At 59.5% G+C, this 21,188-nt stretch overlaps 1 protein-coding gene across 1 annotated transcript; it reads right to left on the reverse strand.

The window, feature by feature from the left end:
• Positions 1–147: 147 nt before the first annotated feature.
• Positions 148–18,778, reverse strand: TRAPPC14 (trafficking protein particle complex subunit 14). The gene is given in 17 exon segments (XM_048293387.1): positions 148–1,098; positions 3,226–3,313; positions 3,316–3,354; positions 3,357–3,405; positions 4,624–4,769; positions 7,017–7,173; positions 7,175–7,187; positions 8,723–8,805; positions 9,273–9,302; positions 9,304–9,421; positions 10,852–10,972; positions 11,910–11,996; positions 13,433–13,478; positions 13,480–13,513; positions 13,606–13,655; positions 14,628–14,723; positions 18,156–18,778. Coding segments are annotated over 17 exon segments (1,851 nt in total). The 5' UTR covers positions 18,693–18,778; the 3' UTR covers positions 148–941.
• Between the last annotated feature and the right edge of the window lie 2,410 nt (positions 18,779–21,188).

Below are 21,188 nucleotides of genomic sequence, written 5' to 3' on the forward strand. Positions count from 1 at the left end.
GTGACACCCAGACCTCCCTGGGGACATCCAGACCCCCCTTGGGGACACCCAGGGTGACATCCAGGACACCCTGGGGACATCCAGCTGACACCCAGGACCCTCCTGGGGACATCCAGACCCCCTTGGGGACACCCAGGTGGCACCAGGTGACATCCAAGTCTCTTTATTGGCAATAAATAAAGGGGACGCAGGTGCCACCCCTGTCCCCAATGTCCCCAATGTCCCCAACCCGGGGGTGGCACCGCAGGCCCCTCCCCCCCCCGCCTTGGCTCGGGGACATTTCCTGATGTCCCCAAATGTCCCCAAATGTCCCCAAAATCCCGACCCCCAAGGCGGGCACGGCTCCAGGCCGTGTCCCCAAAGTGTCCCCAAGGTCCCCTCTGTGGCACGTGGGAGTGGCAGGACCCCCCCCCCCCCCCCCAATTGTCACCTGGCTTTGGGGACACCGAGGTGGCCCTGTCCCAGTGTCCCCATTGTCCCCCAATGTCCCCAAGGCTCTGGGGGTGGCTCTGGGGGACACCGGGGTGGCTTTGGGGACATCAGGGTGGCCCTGTCCCAGTGTCCCCAGTGTCCCCAGTGTCCCGCGGGTGGCTCTGGGGACATCAGGGTGGCCCTGTCCCAGTGTCCCCAGGGCTCTGGGGGTGGCTCTGGGGACACCAGGGTGGCTCTGGGGACACCGGGGGTGGCCCTGTCCCAGTGTCCCCAGTGTCCCCAAGGCTCTGGGGGTGGCCCTGGGGGTGGCCCTGTCCCCACGATGGTCCCCCGCGATGTCCCCATCACGTCCCTGCTGTCCCAGCGCCGTCCCTGCCACCCTGGCCATGTCCCACGATGTCCCCACGATGTCCTGGCGCCGTCCCCGCGGTGTCCCCGAGCCGTCCCCGCTGTCCCACGGTGCCATCCCGGTGCCATCCCGGTGCCATGCCGGCGCTGTCCCCGCGGTGTCACTTGACCGGTGGCACCACCAGCACCTTGCACTCCCTCTTGGCGATCTTGTCCAGCGCCAGCACGGCTTTGTCACCCGGCGGCAGGTACAGGGGACGTCCCACCGGCGAGCCCACGGGCGGCGTGATGGCCCTGCGCTCCATGACACTGCCCGACCTGGGGACAGTGACACCTGTGTCACCGCTGTGTCACCTGTGTCACCTGTGTCACCCCAGGGCGATGGCCCTGCGCTCCATGACACTGCCCGACCTGGGGACAGTGACACCTGTGTCACCGCTGTGTCACCTGTGTCACCTGTGTCACCCCAGGGCGATGGCCCTGCGCTCCATGACACTGCCCGACCTGGGGACAGTGACACCTGTGTCACCTGTGTGTCACCTGTGTCACCTGTGTCACCCCAGGGTGATGGCCCTGCGCTCCATGACACTGCCCGACCTGGGGACAGTGACACCTGTGTCACCTGTGTGTCACCTGTGTCACCTGTGTCACCCCAGGGCGATGGCCCTGCGCTCCATGACACTGCCCGACCTGGGGACAGTGACACCTGTGTCACCTGTGTGTCACCTGTGTCACCCCAGGGCGATGGCCCTGCGCTCCATGACACTGCCCGACCTGGGGGACAGTGACACCTGTGTCACCTGTGTGTCACCTGTGTCACCCCAGGGCGATGGCCCTGCGCTCCATGACACTGCCTGACCTGGGGACAGTGACACCTGTGTCACCTGTGTGTCACCTGTGTCACCTGTGTCACCCCCAGGGCGATGGCCCTGCGCTCCATGACACTGCCCGACCTGGGGACAGCGACACCTGTGTCACCTGTGTGTCACCTGTGTCACCTGTGTCACCCCAGGGCGATGGCCCTGCGCTCCATGACACTGCCCGACCTGGGGACAGCGACACCTGTGTCACCTGTGTGTCACCTGTGTCACCTGTGTCACCCCAGGGCGATGGCCCTGCGCTCCATGACACTGCCCGACCTGGGGACAGCGACGCCTGTGTCACCTGTGTGTCACCTGTGTCACCTGTGTCACCCCAGGGTGATGGCCCTGCGCTCCATGACACTGCCCGACCTGGGGACAGCGACACCTGTGTCACCTGTGTGTCACCTGTGTCACCTGTGTCACCCCAGGGCGATGGCCCTGCGCTCCATGACACTGCCCGACCTGGGGACAGTGACACCTGTGTCACCTGTGTGTCACCTGTGTCACCTGTGTCACCCCAGGGCGATGGCCCTGCGCTCCATGACACTGCCCGACCTGGGGACAGTGACACCTGTGTCACCTGTGTGTCACCTGTGTCACCCCAGGGCGATGGCCCTGCGCTCCATGACACTGCCCGACCTGGGGACAGCGACACCTGTGTCACCCCTTTGTCACCCCAGTGTCACCTGTGTCACCCACAGTGTCACCCCAGTGTCACCCCGGTGTCACCCCAGTGTCACCCCAGTGTCCCCCACAGTGTCACCCCAGTGTCCCAGTGTCACCCCAGTGTCACCCCAGTGTCCCCCACAGTATCACCCCAGTGTCCCAGTGTCCCAGTGTCACCCCAGTGTCACCCCCAGTGTCCCAGTGTCACCCCAGTGTCACCCCAGTGTCACCCATGGTGTCCCAGTGTCACCCATGGTGTCACCCACAGTGTCCCAGTGTCACCCCAGTGTCACCCCAGTGTCACCCCAGTGTCACCCCAGTGTCCCCCCACAGTATCACCCCAGTGTCCCAGTGTCCCAGTGTCACCCCAGTGTCACCCCAGTGTCACCCCAGTGTCACCCCCAGTGTCCCAGTATCACCCCAGTGTCACCCATGGTGTCCCAGTGTCACCCCCAGTGTCCCAGTATCACCCCAGTGTCACCCATGGTGTCACCCCCGCTGTCCCGGTGTCACCCCAGGCAGTGCTGGCACCTCCCGGTGTCACCCCCAGTGTCCCCAGTGTCCCTTCGTCACATCCCAGTGCCCCCAAAACCCCGTCCCAGTAACTCCCAGTGTCCCCCAGTGCCCTCCCAGTGTCCCCCAGTGCCCTCCCAGTATCCCCCAGTGCCCTCCCCGTCCCTCCCAGTGCCCCCAAAACCCCATCCAGTAACTCCCAGTATCCCCCAGTGCCCTCCCAGTCCCTCCTAGTGCCCCCAAATCCCTCCCAGTCCCTCCCAGTACCCCCAAAACCCCGTCTCAGTAACTCCCAGTATGCCCCCAGTGCCCTCCCAGTATCCCCAACACCCTCCCAGTCCCTCCCAGTTCCCCCAAATCCCCTCCCAGTCCCTCCCAGTGCCCTCCCAGTTGCTCCCAGTACCTCATGAGGTGGCTGCGGGTCGGCTGCTGGTGGGAGAAGGACTGGGAGCGTCCCAGTCCGGCCACCAGTTCGCGCACGGCCGGGGAACTGGACTGCTCTTGCGGGATACTGGGCGGGCCTCGGGGGGGCACTGGTGACACTGGCCGTGAACTGGAGCTTCAGCTTCATGTGCTGGGACAACTGGAGGGGACAGGACGGGTACTGGGAGCACTGGGAGGCACTGAGAGGGGCTTGGGAGGGACTGGGAACAACTGGGAGCAACTGGGAGGGGGGTTTGGGGGCACTGGGAGGGACTGGGAGCAACTGGGAGGGGGCTTGGGGGGGTATTTGGGGTACTGGGAGCACTGGGAGGGACTGGGAGGGGATTGGGAGGGACTGGAGCAACTGGGAGGCACTGGGATGGGGTTTTGGGGTATTTGGGGTACTGGGAGCACTGGGAGGGACTGGGAGCAACTGGGATGGGGTTTTGGGGGGTATTTGGGGTACTGGGAACACTGGGAGAGACTGGGATGTACTGGGAGAGACTGGGAAGGGGTTTTGCAGCACTGGGAGTTACTGGGATGGGGGTTTGGGGGCACTGGGAGGGACCTGGGAGGGACTGGGAAGGGGTTTTGCAGCACTGGGAGGGACTGGAATGGACTTCAGGATACTGGGAGAGCACTGGGATGAACTGGAGAGCACTGAGAGTTACTGGGAGGAACTGGGGCATACTGGGAGGGACCGGGAAGGTGACGGGACGGACTGAATGGGCATACTGGGGATACTGGGCATACTGGGAATGGGATAACGCTGGGAACGGTGGCACTGGGTGGCACTGGGGTGGCACTGGGGTGGCACTGGTGGCACTGGGATGGCACTGACCTCGAAGAGGCCGGCGCGCAGCGCCTGGAATGGGCATACTGGGCATACTGGGCATACTGGGAACGGGATAACGCTGGCAATGGTGGCACTGGGGACAGCGGGGGTGGCACTGGGGGTGGCACTGGGGTGGCACTGGTGGCACTGGGGGTGGCACTGGGGTGGCACTGGGGTGGCACTGACCTCGAAGAGGCCGGCGCGCAGCGCCTGGAGATGGGCATACTGGGCATACTGGGCATGCTGGGAACGGGATAACGCTGGGAACGGTGGCACTGGGGACAGCGGGGGTGGCACTGGGGTGGCACTGGTGGCACTGGGGTGGCACTGGGGTGGCACTGGGGTGGCACTGGTGGCACTGGGGTGGCACTGACCTCGAAGAGGCCGGCGCGCAGCGCCTGGAATGGGCATACTGGGCATACTGGGCATGCTGGGAACGGGATAACGCTGGGAACGGTGGCACTGGGGACAGCGAGGGTGGCACTGGGGTGGCACTGGGGTGGCACTGGTGGCACTGGGGTGGCACCGGGGGGTGGCACTGACCTCGAAGAGGCCGGCGCGCAGCGCCTGGAAGGCCACGCGGAAGGTGCGGGCGCTGCCCTTGCGGGAGTAGCCCAGGTTGGTCAGCGGCGTGTGGCAAACGACCGAGTCCAGCGAGCCCCGCGGCCCGCCCTGCCCGGGGGGGCACGGCGCGGTTGGCGGCGTTCGGGGGGTTTGGGGATTTTTTGGGGATTTTTTTGGGGATTTTTGGGGATTTTTTGGGGATTTTTTGGGGGTTTTTTTGGATTTTTTCGGATTTTTTGGGGGTTTTTTGGGATTTTTTTGGGATTTTTTTTGGGGATTTTTTTGGATTTTTTTGGAGTTCTTTTGGATTTTTTGGGGGGGGGGGTTGGGGTTTTTTTTTGTATTTTTTTGGGATTTTTTTTGGATTTTTTGGGATTTTTTGGGGATTTTTTTGGGGATTTTTTTGGATTTTTTGGGGGTTTTTTGGGGAATTTTTTTGGTTTTTTTGGAGTTCTTTTGGATTTTTTGGGGGGGGGGTTGGGATTTTTTTTTTGTATTTTTTGGGGTGGTTTTTTGGGATTTTTTGGGATTTTTTTGGGGATTTTTTGGGGATTTTTTTTGGGATTTTTTTGGATTTTTTTTGGATTTTTTTGGAGTTCTTCTGGATTTTTGGGGGGGGGTTTGGGATTTTTTTTTTGTATTTTTTTGTATTTTTTGGGATTTTTTGGGATTTTTTTGGGATTTTTTTGGGATTTTTTTTGATTTTTTGGAGTTTTTTGGGATTTTTTTGGATTTTTTTTTTTGATTTTTTGGGCTTTTTTTCGGGATTTTTTTGGGTTTTTTTGGAGTTCTTTTGGATTTTTTGGGGGGGGGTTGGGATTTTTTTTTGTATTTTTTTTGGGGTTTTTTTTGTATTTTTTGGGGGGGATTTTTTTGGCTTTTTGGGAGGATTTTTTTGGATTTTTTAGGGATTTTTTTGGGATGTTTTTGGAGATTTTTGGGATTTTGGGGGATTTTTTTTGGGGATTTTTTTGGGATTTTTTCGGATTTTTTAGAATTTTTGGGGGATTTTTTTTGGATTTTTTGGGGGGGTTTTTTGGAATTTTTTGGATTTTTTGGGGGTTTTCTTGAATTTTTTTTTTATTTTTTGGGGGGATTTTTTTTTCGGATTTTTTTTTCCCCCAACACCCCCCAGTATTTCCGGTATCCCCCAGTATCCCCCAGTGCCCCCAACACCCCCAGACTGTCCCCCAGTACCCCCCCAGTGGTCCCCCAGTGTCCCCAGTATTCCCAGTATCCCCCTTGTCCCCAGCACCTCCACACTGTCTCCAGTACCCCCCAGTACCCCCCAGTCCCCGCCAGCACCCCCAGTATCCCCCAGTGTCCCCAGTACCCCCAGTATCCCCAGTGTCCCCAGTATCCCCAGTACCCCCACACTGTCTCCAGTATCCCCAGTCCCCCCAGCACCCCCAGTGTTCCCAGCACCCCCAGTATCCCCAGTCCCCCCAGCACCCCCCAGTATCCCCAGTCCCCCCAGCACCCCCAGTATCCCCAGTATCCTCAGTGTTCCCAGCACCCCCAGTATCCCCAGTGTTCCCAGCACCCCCAAACTGTCCCCAACATCTCCAGCACCCCCAACACCCCCCAGCGCCCCCAGTCCCCCCCAGTGCCCCCAGTACCCCCCAGTGCCCCCAGTATTCCCAGTATCCCCCTTGTCCCCAGCACCCCCAGCACCCCCAGCGCCCCCCAGTCCCCCCCAGTGCCCCCCAGTACCCCCAGCACTCCCAGTATTCCCAATATCCCCCTTGTCCCCAGCACCCCCAACACCCCCAGCGTCCCCAGTACCCCCCAGTGCCCCAGTCCCCCCCCAGTGCTCCCAGTGCCCCCAGTATCCCCCCTTGTCCCCAGCACCCCCAGTCCCCCCAGCACCCCCAGCTCCCCCAGTCCCCCCAGCACCCCCAGTATTCCCAATATCCCCCTTGTCCCCAGCACCCCCCAGCGTCCCCAGTACCCCCCAGTACCCCCCAGTGCCCCCCCAGTGCCCCCAGTATCCCCCTTGTCCCCAGCACCCCCCCAGCGTCCCCAGCGCCCCCCAGTCCCCCCCAGCGCCCCCAGTCCCCCCCAGTACCCCCCAGTACCCCCCCAGTATTCCCAGTATCCCCCTTGTCCCCAGCACCCCCAGCACCCCCAGTATCCCCAGCACCCCCAGCGCCCCCAGTCCCCCCCAGCACCCCCAGTATTCCCCTTGTCCCCAGCACCCCAGTGTCCCCAGTACCCCCCAGTGCCCCCAGTGCCCCCAGTCCCCCCCAATGCCCCCAGTGCCCCCAGTATCCCCCTTGTCCCCAGCACCCCCAGCGCCCCCAGTCCCCCCCAGTGCCCCCAGTATCCCCAGTGTCCCCAGTGCCCCCAGTATCCCCAGTATCCCCCAGTGCCCCCAGTACCGGCGGTGGCCTCGGGCGTCCAGACGAGCCGCACGGCCAGGAAGTCCTGCAGCTCGTTGAGCAGCGTGTAGGTGACGTCGAAGCGCTGCAGGGCCACCACGGGCGACTCGCAGGTGGCCGTCATCACGAAGCGCGGCCGCTCCAGCCGGGATGCTCGGCAGCCTGAGGGCACGGCCCGCTGGCATCGTGGGGACGGTGGGGACAGTGGGGACAGCGGGGGTGGCCATCGTGGGGACGGCGGGGGACGGCGGGGGTGGCATCGTGGGGACAGTGGGGACGGCGGGGGGGTGGCATCGTGGGGACGGCGGGGACGGCAGGGTGGCATCGTGGGGACAGTGGAGACGGCGGGGACGGCGGGGTGGCATCGTGGGGACAGTGGGGACCGGCGGGGGTGGCATCGTGGGGACGGCGGGGATGGCAGGGTGGGGACAGCGGGGATGGCATCGTGGGGACGGCGGGGATGGCAGGGACAACAGGCTGGCATCGTGGGGACGGCGGGGACAGGCGGGGACAGCAGGGTGGCATCATGGGGACAGCGGGGATGGCAGGGTGGCATCGTGGGGACAGCGGGGACAGCAGGGACAGCAGGGTGGCATCATGGGGACAGCGGGGACGGCGGGGTGGCATCGTGGGGACAGCGGGGACAGCGGGGATGGCAGGGTGGCATCGTGGGGACAGCAGGGAGGGGCAGGGTGGCATCGTGGGGATGGCAGGGACAGCAGGGACAGTGGGGGACAGCAGGGTGGCATCATGGGGACAGCGGGGACAGTGGGGACAGCGGAGGTGGCATCACGGGGATGGCGCAGTGGCATCGTGGGGACATCGTGGGGAGAGCGGGGACAGCAGGGTGGCATCGTGGGGATGGCGCAGTGGCATCGTGGGGACAGCGGGGGACAGTAGGGACAGCAGGGTGGCATCGTGGGGATGACAGGGTGGCATCGTGGGGACAGTGGGGACAGCGAGGTGGCATCACGGGGATGGCAGGGTGGCATTGTGGGGACATCGTGGGGAGAGCGGGGACAGCAGGGTGGCATCGTGGGGATGACGGGGGTGGCATCGTGGGGGACAGTGGGGACAGTGGGGTAGCATCGTGGGGACAGCAGGGGAGGCAGGGTGGCATCGGTGGGGACAGTGGGGATGGTGGGGTGGCATGGTGGGGACAGCAGGGAGGGCAGGGTGGCATCGTGGGGACAGTGGGGAAAGTGGGTAGCATCATGGGGACAGCAGGGAGGGCAGGGTGGCATCGTGGGGACAGCAGGGGTGGCGGGGTGGCATCGCGGTGACAGCGGGGGACAGTGGGGTGGCATCGTGGGGACAGCAGGGGGTGGCGGGGGTGGCATCGCGGGGACAGCAGGGACAGCGGGGGTGGCATCGCGGGGACAACCCCAGGGCCACCCCGAGGAGCCCCACAAGGCTCTGGGGACGCGGTGGCACGGGCACAGGAGGTGGTGGCACGGCCAGGAGCGGCTCTGGATGGTCAAGAGCGTTTTGGGGTCTTGGGGACATCGTGGGGACATTGGGGACATCGAGGTGGCATCGTGGGGACATCGAGGTGGCATCGCGGGGACACCTCTGAAGGAGTGGACGTGGTGACACGGGGGCCAGGGAGGGCACAAGGAGCTGGTGGCACCACAGGCGGCTCTGGGAGCGCTGGGGACAGCGCGGGTGACACCGAGGTGACATCGGGTGACGCTCACCGGTAGTGGGTGACGATGCTGTTGGTGAACGGCAGCTTCGGCGTCGACCACCGGACCACGGCCACCAGCGGCACCTCCAGGCCCTGCTCGGGGACGCCGCTGTCACCTCGCTGTCACCAGGGGTGGCCTCCACGTCCCCAAAGCCACCGGGCCACCAGGGACCGCGGGGACAACGGGGCATTGTCACCAAACCTGGGCACATCCCCGTCAAGGGGGGGGGGGTGGTGGCATCTTGGAGGGGCTCCATGGTTGTCCCCAAGCGTCCCAAACCCCCGCAGGGATTGTCCCCAACCCCGACTCGGGGAACAGTTCTGGTGCCACCACGGTGGGACAAGTCCCCCCTTGGCCGAGCCTGGTGGCCCTCAATTGTTGTCCCCCAAGTGTCCCCCAACCCCCCCAGGGACCCCCGAGAGCTGTCCCCGACCCCGAGGACATCTCACGTGGGGACACTTGTGATGCCACCAAGGTGAGATGAAACCCTTTGGTTGTCTCTGATGGCTTCTGATGGTTGTCCCCAGGTGTCCCCAGGTGTCCCCAGGTGTCCCCTGACCTCTTTGGTGTCCCTCGGTGGCCGCTCGGGGCGCCTGCAGCTGGAACAGGAAGTTCTGCTCCTCCAGGGCGCTCAGGGGACACGGCCACGCCGAGGCCACGCCGGGCACGCGGCAGAAGGCGCCGACCGGCACCTCCCCGGAGTGGTGGCTGTGAGGGGACAGCACATTGGGGATGACCAGGGGACAGTGGGGACAGTCGGGGGACAGTGGGGACATCCAGGGGACAGTGGGGACGGCCAGGGGACAGCGGGGACAGCCAGGGGACATTGGGGACAGCCAGGGGACAGTGGGGACAGCCAGGGGACAGTGGGGATATCCAGGGGACATTGGGGATGACCACGGGACAGCGGGGACAGCCAGGGGACATTGGGGATGGCCAGGGGACAGTGAGGACATCCAGGGGACAGTGGGGATATCCAGGGGACATTGGGGATGACCAGGGGACAGTGGGGACAGTCGGGGGACAGTGGGGACATCCAGGGGACAGTGGGGACAGCCAGGGGACATTGGGGATGACCAGGGGACAGTGGGGACAGTCGGGGGACAGTGGGGACAGCCAGGGGACATTGGGGATGACCACGGGACAGCGGGGACAGCCAGGGGACATTGGGGATGGCCAGGGGACAGTGGGGACATCCAGGGGACAGTGGGGATGACCAGGGGACAGTGGGGACAGCCAGGGGACAGTGGGGACGGCCAGGGGACAGTGGGGACAGCCAGGGGACATTGGGGACAGCCAGGGGACAGTGGGGACAGCCAGGGGACAGTGGGGATATCCAGGGGACATTGGGGATGACCAGGGGACATTGGGGATGACCAAGGGACAGTGGGGATGACCAGGGAACAGTGGGGATGGCCAGGGGACATTGGGGACAGGCAGGGGACATTGGGGACATCCAGGGGACAGTGGGGATGACCAGGGGACAGCGGGGACAGGCAGGGGACAGTGGGGACAGCCAGGGGACAGCGGGGATGACCAGGGGACATTGGGGACAGCCAGGGGACATTGGGGACAGCCAGGGGACAGCAGGGATGACCAGGGGACAGCGGGGATGACCAGGGGACATTGGGGACAGCCAGGGGACATTGGGGATGACCAAGGGACAGTGGGGATGGCCAGGGGACAGTGGGGACAGCCAGGGGACAGCGGGGATGACCAGGGGACATTGGGGATGACCAGGGGACATTGGGGACAGCCAGGGGACAGTGGGGACAGCCAGGGGACAGTGGGGATGACCAAGGGACATTGGGGATGACCAGGGGACAGTGGGGACAGCCAGGGGATAGTGGGGACAGCCAGGGGACATTGGGGATGACCAGGGGACAGTGGGGACAGCCAGGGGACAGTGGGGACAGCCAGGGGACATTGGGGATGACCAGGGGACAGTGGGGACAGCCAGGGGACAGTGGGGATGACCAGGGGACAGTGGGGATGACCAGGGGACATTGGGGACAGCCAGGGGACAGTGGGGACGGCCAGGGGACAGTGGGGATGACCAGGGGACAGTGGGGATGACCAAGGGACATTGGGGATGTCCCCACGCTGTCCCCGCGCTGTCCCCGTCCCCGGTGTCTCACCAGACGTCGTCCACGAGCAGCACGGAGCCGTCGGGCATCACGGGCAGGTAGCTGGCGTTGAAATTGGGCAGGATCTGCACGTCCCACACGGAGAGCTCCTCCTGCGAGCTGCCATTGAGCACTGGGGACATTGGGGACATTGGGGACACCATCAGGGACATTGGGGACATCATTGGGGACATTGGGGACATCGGGGACACGGGGCAGGATCTGCACGTCCCACACGGAGAGCTCCTCCTGCGAGCTGCCATTGAGCACTGGGGACATTGGGGACATTGGGGACATTGGGGACACTGGGGACATCAGGGAGGTGTTGGGGGCTTTGGGGACATTGGGGACATCCAGGGCGTTGGGGACATTGGGGGTGTTTGGGACACTGGGGGACATCACAGGGGACATTTGGGACATTGGGGGTGTTGGGGACATCGGGGAGGTCTTGGGGACATTTGGGTTGAAAAGCGGCATTTGGGGACCTTTGGGGGCATTGGGGGCTTTGGGGACATTTGGGGACATTGGGGACATCACAGGGGACATCACAGGGGACATTGGGGACATTGGGGGTGTTGGGGACATTTGGGTTGAAAAGGGGCATTTGGGGACCTTTGGGGACATCAGGGAGGTGTTGGGGACATTGGAGGAAGCGGGGGATGTTTGGGGACGTCGGTGACATTTGGGGACATCACGGAATATTTGGGGACACTGGGGGGGAGGGGCGGTGACCCTTTGTCCTCTTTGTCCCCCCCTCCCTCTGCCCCTCCCTTTGTCCCCAAATCCTCCCCCACCCCCTCTTTGTCCCCAAACCCCCCTGGATGTCCCCAAACCCCCCTGGATGTCCCCAAACCCCCACGATGTCCCCAAACCCCTTTTGTCCCCAAACCCCCCCGATGTCCCCAAACCCCCCTGGATGTCCCCAAACCCCCCCGGATGTCCCCAAACCCCCCCGATGTCCCCAAACCCCCCTTTGTCCCCAAACCCCCCTGGATGTCCCCAAACCCCCCCGATGTCCCCAAACCCCCCTGGATGTCCCCAACCCCCCCCAGATGTCCCCAAAGTGGCACCTTTGAGCACGGTCAGGTACTTGCCGGACACGGTCACCTGGCGGCACCGGACACGGGGGGGTGGCAGCACCGTCAGCAGCGTGGACACTGCGGGGACAGCCAGGGGACACTTGGGGATACTCGGGGGACACTCGGGGACAGCCAAGGGACACTCGGGGACAGCCAGGGGACATTTGGGGACACCCAGGGGACATTTGGGGACAGCCAAGGGACACTGAGAGGACACTCGGGGACACCCAGGGGACACCCAGGGACACTCAGGGGACACCCAGGGACACTCAGGGACGGCCAGGGGACACTTGGGGACACCCAGGGGACACCCAGGGACACTCAGGGGCAGCCAGGGGACACCCAGGGACAGCCAGGAGACAGTCGGGGATGGCCAGGGGACACTTGGGGACACCCAGGGGACACCCCAGGGACACTCAGGGGCAGCCAGGGGACACTTGGGGACACTCGGGGACACTTGGGGGACACTCAGGGGACACTTGGGGGCACCCAGGGGACACTCGGGGACGGCCAGGGGACACTTGGGGACAGCCAGGGGACACCCAGGGACACTCAGGGGCAGCCAGGGGACACTTGGGGACACTCGGGGACACTTGGGGGACACTCAGGGGACACTTGGGGGCACCCAGGGGACACTCGGGGACGGCCAGGGGACACTTGGGGACAGCCAGGGGACAGCCAGGGGACACTCGGGGACAGCCAGGGGACACTTGGGGGCACCCAGGGGACACTCAGGGACACTTGGGGACACTCCGGGGTGACACTGAGGTGCCACGCAGATGTCCCCACCCTGTGCCTTGAAGGTGCCATGGGGACACTCAGGACAGTCGGGGGTGGCACCAGGGGGGAGGTGACACTCGGGGGACACTTGGGGGTGGCACCAGAGGGGAGGTGACACTGAGGTGCCACGCAGATGTCCCCACCCTGTGCCTTGAAGGCGCCATGGGGACACTCGGGGACACTCGGGGACACTCGGGGGGTGGCACCAGGGACACTCGGGGACACTCAGGGGTGGCACCAGGGGGGAGGTGACACTCGGGGGACACTCGGGGGTGGCACCACGGGAGAGGTGACACTCGGGGACACTCAGGGACACTCGGGGGTGGCAGCACGGGGGAGGTGACACTCAGGGACACTCAGGGGTGGCAGCAGGGGGGAGGTGACACTCGGGTGACACTCGGGGGTGGCAGCACGGGGGAGGTGACACTCAGGGACACTCAGGGGTGGCAGCAGGGGGGAGGTGACACTCGGGGGACACTCGGGGACACTCAGGGGTGGCACCACGGGGGAGGTGACACTCGGGGACACTCAGGGGTGGCACCACGGGAGAGGTGACACTCGGGGACACTCGGGGACACTCAGGGGTGGCAGCAGGGGGGAGGTGACACTCGGGGGACACTCGGGGACACTCAGGGGTGGCACCACGGGGGAGGTGACACTTGGGGACACTCAGGGGTGGCAGCAGGGGGGAGGTGACACTCGGGGACACTCGGGTGCGGCGCAGGTGTCCCCACCCTGTGCCTTGAAGGCTCCGCGCTGCTGCCGGAACACCTGCCCGGGGGGCGCGGCCCTGCAGCAGCCTCAGGTACCCGGTGCCCGGCGCTGCCCCCCTCCGGCCCCCGGCTCCGGCCCCGGCTCCGGCCGCTCCGGCCGCGGCTCCGGCCCGTCCGGCCCCGGCTCCGGGCGCTCGCGCAGCTCCGGCGGCTCCGTGTCCCGCTGCCACACGGTCACCACGATCTGGGGACACGCGGGGGACACGCGGGCGCTGGCCCCAAAGGGACCCCGAGGTGGCCCCAAAGGGATCCCGAGGTGGCCCCCAGCTCCTCCCCTGCCACGCCCGATGTCCCCAAATGTCCCCAGGGTCCGTCCCATCCCACTGCCAAGGTCCTCAGATGTCCCCAGGGTGTCCCCAATGTCCCCCAAATGTCCCCAAGGTGTCCCCAGGGTGTTCCCCAATGTCCCCAGGGTCCCTCCCATCCATTTCCCAAGGTCCCCAGGGGTGTCCCCAATGTCCCCAAATGTCCCCAAGGTCCATCCCATCCCATTCCCAATGACCCCAGGGTGTCCCCAAATGTCCCCGGGGTCTCCCCAAGGTGTCCCCAAATGTCCCCAGGGTGTCCCCAAAGTCCCTCCCATCCCATTCCCAGTGTCCCCAGGGTGTCCCCGATGTCCCCTGAGTGTCCCCAAATGTCCCCAGGGTCTCCCCAGGGTGTCCCCAAATGTCCCCAGGGTGTCCCCAAAGTCCCTCCCATCCCATTCCCAGTGTCCCCAAGGTGTCCCCAGGGTGTCCCCAAATGTCCCCAAGGTGTCCCCAAATGTCCCCAGGGTGTCCCCAAAGTCCTTCCACCCCATTCCCGATGTTTCCAAGGTGTCCCCAATGTCCTCGGGGTCTCCCCAGGGTGTCCCCAGGGTGTCCCCAAGATCCCTCTCATCCCATTCCCAATGTCCCCAAGGTGTTCCCAAATGTCCCCAGGGTGTCCCCAATGTCCCCAAGGTGTCCCCCAAAGTGTCTCCAGGGTCCCTCCCATTCCCAATGTCCCCAAATGTCCCCGGGGTCTCCCCAAGGTGTCCCCGATGTCCCCAGGGTGTCCCCAAGGTCCCCAATGTCCCCAGGGTGTCCCCAAGGTCCTTCCTATCCCATTCCCAGTGTCCCCAAGGTGTCCCCAAATGTCCCCAGAGTGTCCCAGGGTGTCCCCGGGGTGTCCCCACCTTGGCCTTGCCGGTGCCGGGCGGGAGCCTGTCCAGCGCCACGGTCAGCGGGAAGATGACCTCGTCCGTGGAGACGATGGGATCCTCCACGGGCACCTGGGGAGGGCCGGGAAATCCAGGAAAAACCGGGAAAAACCGGGAAAATCCGGGAAAAACCGGGAAAAAACTGGGATCTGCCACCCCCCGCGTCACCTCCCAGTGTCCCCTCTGTCACCTCTGCCACCCGCCCCGGCCCCCGAAAATCCCCGGGATTCGCATCGGGAACACTCGGAATTCCTGGGAAAAGTGGGAGAAACGGGAAAAAAAATGGGAACAAATGGGAAAAAACCAAGAAAAAACGGGAAAAAACTGGGAAAAAACAGGAAAATAAAGGGGAAAAAACCAGGAGAAAATGGGGGAAAAAATGGGAAAATCTGGGGGGGGAAAAAAAAGGGAAAGAACAGGAGAAAGTGGGGAAAAAAAATGGGAAAAAAACAGGAAAAGCCAGAAAAGAATGGGAAAGAAACAGGAAAACCCGAGAAAAAATGGAAGAAAATGGGAAGAAAAAACAGAAACAAAGGGGAAAAAGTGGAGCCTCCCCATTCCCAATATTCCCAACGTTCCCAACATTCCCAACATTCCCAACATTCCTGGCCCCCCCCTGCCGTCACCCACCCCAGCCCCGGGACACCCCGGGGATCCTGGAATCCGCCTTGGGAACACTGGGAATTCCCGGAAAAAATAGGGAAAAAAACGGGAACAAAACCGGGAAAAAAAGGGGATAAAAATGGGAAAAACCAAGAAAACCCAGGAAAAAACCAGGAACAAACAGAGGAAAAATGGGAAAACCCAAGAAAAAACGGGAAAAAGCCAGGAAAAACCGAGAAAAAAATGGGAGAAAATAGGAAATAAAATGGGAAAACCCAGGAAAACTCAGGAAAAAATGGGAAAAAGCAAGAAAACCTGGGAAAAAAAATGGGAAAAAATGGGAAAACCTGGGAAAAAAACAGGAAAAAAAATGGGAGAAACCAGGAAAACCTGGGAAAAAAAAGGGAAAAACCCGGGAAAACCTGGGGAAAAATGGGAAAAACCTGGGAAAACCCGGGGAAAAAATGGGAAAAAAACTGGGAAAACAGGAAAAATCGGGAAAAACTGGGAAAAAACAGGAAAAACTGGGAAAACCAGGAAAAAAGATGGGAAAACCAGGAAAACCCAGGAAAAAAACGGGTAAAAAACGGGAAAAAAACGGGAAAAAAAATGGGGGAAAACTGGGAAACTGAGAAAAAATGGGAAAAAAAACCAGGAAAACCCAGGAAAAACCAGGAAAAACTCGGAAAAAATGGGAAAAAACTGGGGAAAACCAGGAAAAACTGGGGAAAAAAACAGGAAAACCCAGGAAAACCAGGAAAAAAACCCGGGAAAACCTGGGAAAAAAATGGGAAAAACTGAGAAAAAACTGGGAAAACCAGGAAAACCCGGGAACAAATGGGGAAAAATGGGAAAATCCAGGAAAAAACGGGGAAAAAACCAGGAAAACCAGGAAAACCCGGGAAAAAAACAGGAAAACCAGGAAAAACTGAGAAAAAATGGGAAAAAAACCGGGAAAACCCAGGAAAAAACGGGAAAAAAAAAGGGAAAACGTGGGGAAAAATGGGAAAAAAAATGGGAAAACCAGGAAAAACTGGGAAAACCTGGTAAAAAACCGGGAAACCCCAGGAAAAAATGGGAAAAAACCCAGGAAAACCCGGGAAAAACTGGGAAAAAACGTGAAAAAAACCGGGGAAAAACGGGAAAAAGCGGAGCCTCCCCATTCCCAATATTCCCAATATTCCCAACATTCCCAACATTCCCGGCTTTGCTCCCACCGTCACCCACCCCAGCCCCGGGACACCCCGGGGATCCTGGAATCCGCCTTGGGAACACTGGGAATTCCCGGAAGAAATGGGAAAAAAAACGGGAACAAAACCGGGAAAAAAACGGAAAAAAATGAGAAAAAATGGGAAAAAAAACGGGGGAAAACCAGGAAAACTCGGGAAAAAATGGGAAAAAATGGGAAAGAACCAGGAAAACCCAGGAAAAAATGGGAAAAAAAACTGGGGAAAAACCAGGAAAAATCGGGAAAATCTGGGAAAAACTGGGAAAAACCTGGGAAGACCTGGGAAAAAATGGGAGAAAACCAGGAAAACCCAGGAAAACCCAGGAAAACCCGGGAAAAACCTGGGGAAAAATGGGAAAAACCGGGAAAAAACCAGGAAAACCTGGGAAAAAACCGGGGAAAAAAGAGGAAAAACCATGAAAAAACCAGGAGGAAATGTGAAAAAACCCAGGAAAAAGCGGAGCCTGCCCGTTCCCATTATTCCCAATATTCCCACTATTCCCACCATTCCCATTATTCCCAACATTCCCAACATTCCCGGTGCCCCCCCACCGTCACCCACCCCAGCCCCGGGACACCCCGGGGATCCTGGAATCCGCCTTGGGAACACTGGGAATTCCCGGAAGAAATGGGAAAAAAAACGGAACAAAACCGGGAAAAAACGGAAAAAAATGAGAAAAAATGGGAAAAAAAAACGGGAAGAAAACCAGGAAAACTCGGGAAAAAATGGGAAAAAATGGGAAAGAACCAGGAAAACCCAGGAAAAAATGGGAAAAAACTGGGAAAACCAGGAAAAATCGGGAAAATCTGGGAAAAAACTGGGAAAAACCTGGGAAGACCTGGAAAAAATGGGAGAAAACCAGGAAAACCCAGGAAAACCCAGGAAAACCCGGGAAAAAACCTGGGAAAAATGGGAAAAACCGGGAAAAAACCAGGAAAACCTGGGAAAAAAACCGGGAAAAAAAAGGGGAAAAACCATGAAAAACCAGGAGGAAATGTGAAAAAACCCAGGAAAAAGCGGAGCCTGCCCGTTCCCATTATTCCCAACATTCCCACTATTCCCACCATTCCCATTATTCCCAACATTCCCAACATTCCCGGTGCCCCCCCCACCGTCACCCACCCCAGCCCCGGGACACCCCGGGGATCCTGGAATCCGCCTTGGGAACACTGGGAATTCCAGAAGAAATGGGTAAAAAAAACGGGAACAAAACCGGGAAAAAACGGAAAAAATGAGAAAAAATGGGAAAAAAAACCGGGAAAACCAGGAAAACTCGGGAAAAAAATGGGAAAAAAAATGGGAAAAAACCAGGAAAACCCAGGAAAAAATGGGAAAAAAACTGGGAAAACCAGGAAAAATCAGGAAAAACTGGGAAAAACCTGGGAAGACCTGGGAAAAAATGGGAGAAAACCAGGAAAACCCAGGAAAACCCAGGAAAACCCGGGAAAAACCTGGGGAAAAATGGGAAAAACCAGGAAAAAACCAGGAAAACCTGGGAAAAAACCGGGAAAAAAAGAGGAAAAACCATGAAAAAACCAGGAGGAAATGTGAAAAAACCCAGGAAAAAGCGGAGCCTGCCCGTTCCCATTATTCCCAACATTCCCACTATTCCCACCATTCCCATTATTCCCAACATTCCCAACATTCCCGGTGCCCCCCCACCGTCACCCACCCCAGCCCCGGGACACCCCGGCGGGCCCCTGGAGTGCGTCAGCAGCGCGCGGCATTCCCGGAAAAGCGGCGGCTCCCCGCGGCCATTCCCGCTTTTCCGGCGCCCTTCCTCGTCCTCGGCGTCCTCCTCGTCCTCCTCTTCCTCCTCCTCTTCCTCCTCCTCCTCCTCCTCCTCGGTGCCGCCGCCTTTGCCGTCGCCGCAGGTGACCGTGGCCAGCGCGGCCAGCGAGGAGGCCAGCTCGCTCCAAGGGGTTCTTCCCGCGGCGATCCCGGCGGGATGGGGAGGATTCCCGGCGGGAGGGGGAGGATTCCCGGCGGGATTGGGGCTGTTCCCGGCGGGATTGGGAGGATTCCCGGCGGGATTGGGGTGGTTGCCGGGGCGGCAGCGCAGCACCAGCAGGAAGCGCACGGTCTCGCCCAGGTAGAGGTGGTTGCGGCGGGGCAGGGAGCGGTAACCGGCCGGGATTCCCGCCAGGAATTCCCGCGGAGGGAAAGGCACGGCCGGGAAGTACATGGAGTAGTCGCACTGGGATTCCATGGGGATGAGGGGAGGGCGCGGGGGAACGGGGGGGGGGGAAGGAGGAGAAAAATGGGGGGGGAAAAGGGGGAAAAAAACGAGGAGAAAAATGGGGGGGAAAGGGGGAAAAAACGACGAGAAAAACAGGGGAAAAATGGGGGGAAATGGGGGAAAACGGGAAAAAACTATGAGAAAAATGGGGGGAAAAGGGGGAAAAGCTATGAGAGAAATGGGGAAAAAATGGGGAAAAGCTATGAGAAAAATGGGGGGAAAAGGGGGAAAAAACTACGAGAAAAACAGGGAAAGAATGGGGGGAAAATGGGGGGAAAATGGGGAATAAACTATGAGAAAAATGGGGGGAAAAGGGGGAAAAGCTATGAGAAAAATGGGGAAAGAATGGGGGGAAACGGGGGAAAATGGGGAAAAGCTATGAGAAAAATGGGGGGAAAAAGAGGGGGAAAGGGGGAAAAATGGGGAAAAGCTATGAGAAAAATGGGGGGAAATTGGGGGGAAAATGGGGAAAAAACTGTAAGAAAAATGGGGGGGAAAAAACTATGAGAAAAATGGGGAAAAAACGGGGGAAAAGGGGGAAAAACTACGAGAAAAATGGGGGGGAATGGGGAAAAAACAGGAGGAAAAGGGGGGAAATGGGGGAGAAAGGGGGAAAAAACTATGAGAAAAATGGGGAAAAAATGGGGGGAAAACGGGGGGAAAATGGGGAAAAGCTATGAGAAAAATGGGGGAAAATGGGGAAAAATGGGGAAAACTATGAGAAAAATGGGGGGAAATGGGGAAAAAATGGGGAAAACTATGAGAAAAATAGGGGGAAATGGGGGGAAATGGGGGAAAGCTATGAGAAAAATGGGGAAAAAATGGGGGGAAAACAGGGGAAAAATGGGGAATAAATGATGAGAAAAATGGGGGGAAAATGGGGGAAAAGGAGGAAAAACTACAAGAAAAATGGGGGGAAAACGGGAAAAAACAGGGAAAACTATGAGAAAAAATGGGGGAAAATGGGGGGAAAAATGGGGGAAAACTGAGAAAAATGGGGGAAAAGGGGGGGAAAACGGGAAAAAATGGGGAAAACTATGAGAAAAATGGGGGGAAAGGGGGGGAAAATGGGGGAAAAAATGGGGAAAAGCTATGAGAAAAATGGGGGGAAAATGGGGGAAAAGGGACAAAAAAACTATGAGAAAAATGGGGGGAAAATGGGGGGAAAATGGGGGGAAAAAATGGGGAAAAGCTATGAGAAAAATGGGGGGAAAAGGGGGGAAAACGGGGGAAAAGAGGGGAAAAAACTACGAGAAAAACGAGGAAAAAATGGGGGAAAACGGGGGAAAAACTATGAGAAAAATGGGGGGGAAATGGGGAAAAAATGGGGGAAAGCTATGAGAAAAAACGCGAGAAAAATGGGGGGGAAAATGGGGGAAAAAACGGGGAAAAAAAGGGGAAAAATGAGGGAAAAAGGGGGAGAAAAGGGGAAAAAACTATTAAAAAAAATGGGGAAAAAATGGGGGGAAAACGCGGAAAAAACAGGGAAAAAAATGCGGAAAAAATGGGGGAAAAACACAAGGAAAATGAGGAAAAAAGGGGAAAATGGGGGGAAAACGGGGGAAAAATGGGGAAAAGAGCACGAGAAAAATAAGGGGAAAAGGGGAAAAACGGGGAAAAAATGGGGGAAAATGGGGGAAAAAACTACGAGAAAAACGGGGGAAACTGGGGAAAAAACGGGAGAGAAAATGGGGGGAACACCGGGAAAAAACGGGGAGAAAAGGGGGGAAAAACGGGGAGAAAAGCACGAGAAAAACCGGGGGGAAAAACGGAGAAAAAATGGGGGGGAAAGGGGAGAAAACGGGGAAAAACGGGGAAGAAGCACGAGAAAAACGAGGAAAAAAAGGGGGAAATGGGGAAAAAAACGGGGGGAAAATGGGAAAAAGTTAGGGGGGAAATGGGAAAAAATTAGGGGGGAAAAAAGGGGAAAAAAGAGGGGGAATATGGGGAGGAAGGGGCTAAATCCGAGGGAATTTCGGGTTAAATCCTGAGGGAATTTCGGGATTAAATCCCGGCGGAATTTCGGGAATATTGGGGGGGGGAATGGGGATTAAATCCCGGCGGAATTTCGGGAATATTGGGGGGGGGGAATGGGGATTAAATCCCGGCGGAATTTCGGGAATATTGGGGGGGGGAAATGGGGATTAAATCCCGGCGGAATTTCGGGAATATTGGGGGGATCGGGGCCTTAATCCCGGCGGAATTCCGGGATTAAATCCCGGCGGAATTTCGGGAATATTGGGGGGGGGATCGGGGACTTAAATCCCGGCGGAATTTCGGGAATATTGGGGGGGGGGATCGGGGCCTTAATCCCGTCGGAATTTCGGGAATATTGGGGGGGTCAAATCCCGGGAAAACTGCGGGGAATTGGGGGCTTAAATCCCGAGGGAATCCCGGGAATGTTTGGGGGGGGGGGATCGGGGCCTTAAATCCCGAGGGAAAACCGGGAATTTTGGGGGAATAACG

This window comes from Corvus hawaiiensis, unplaced genomic scaffold, assembly GCF_020740725.1.
Source record: "Corvus hawaiiensis isolate bCorHaw1 unplaced genomic scaffold, bCorHaw1.pri.cur scaffold_317_ctg1, whole genome shotgun sequence".
Taxonomy (NCBI): Eukaryota; Metazoa; Chordata; class Aves; order Passeriformes; family Corvidae; genus Corvus; species Corvus hawaiiensis.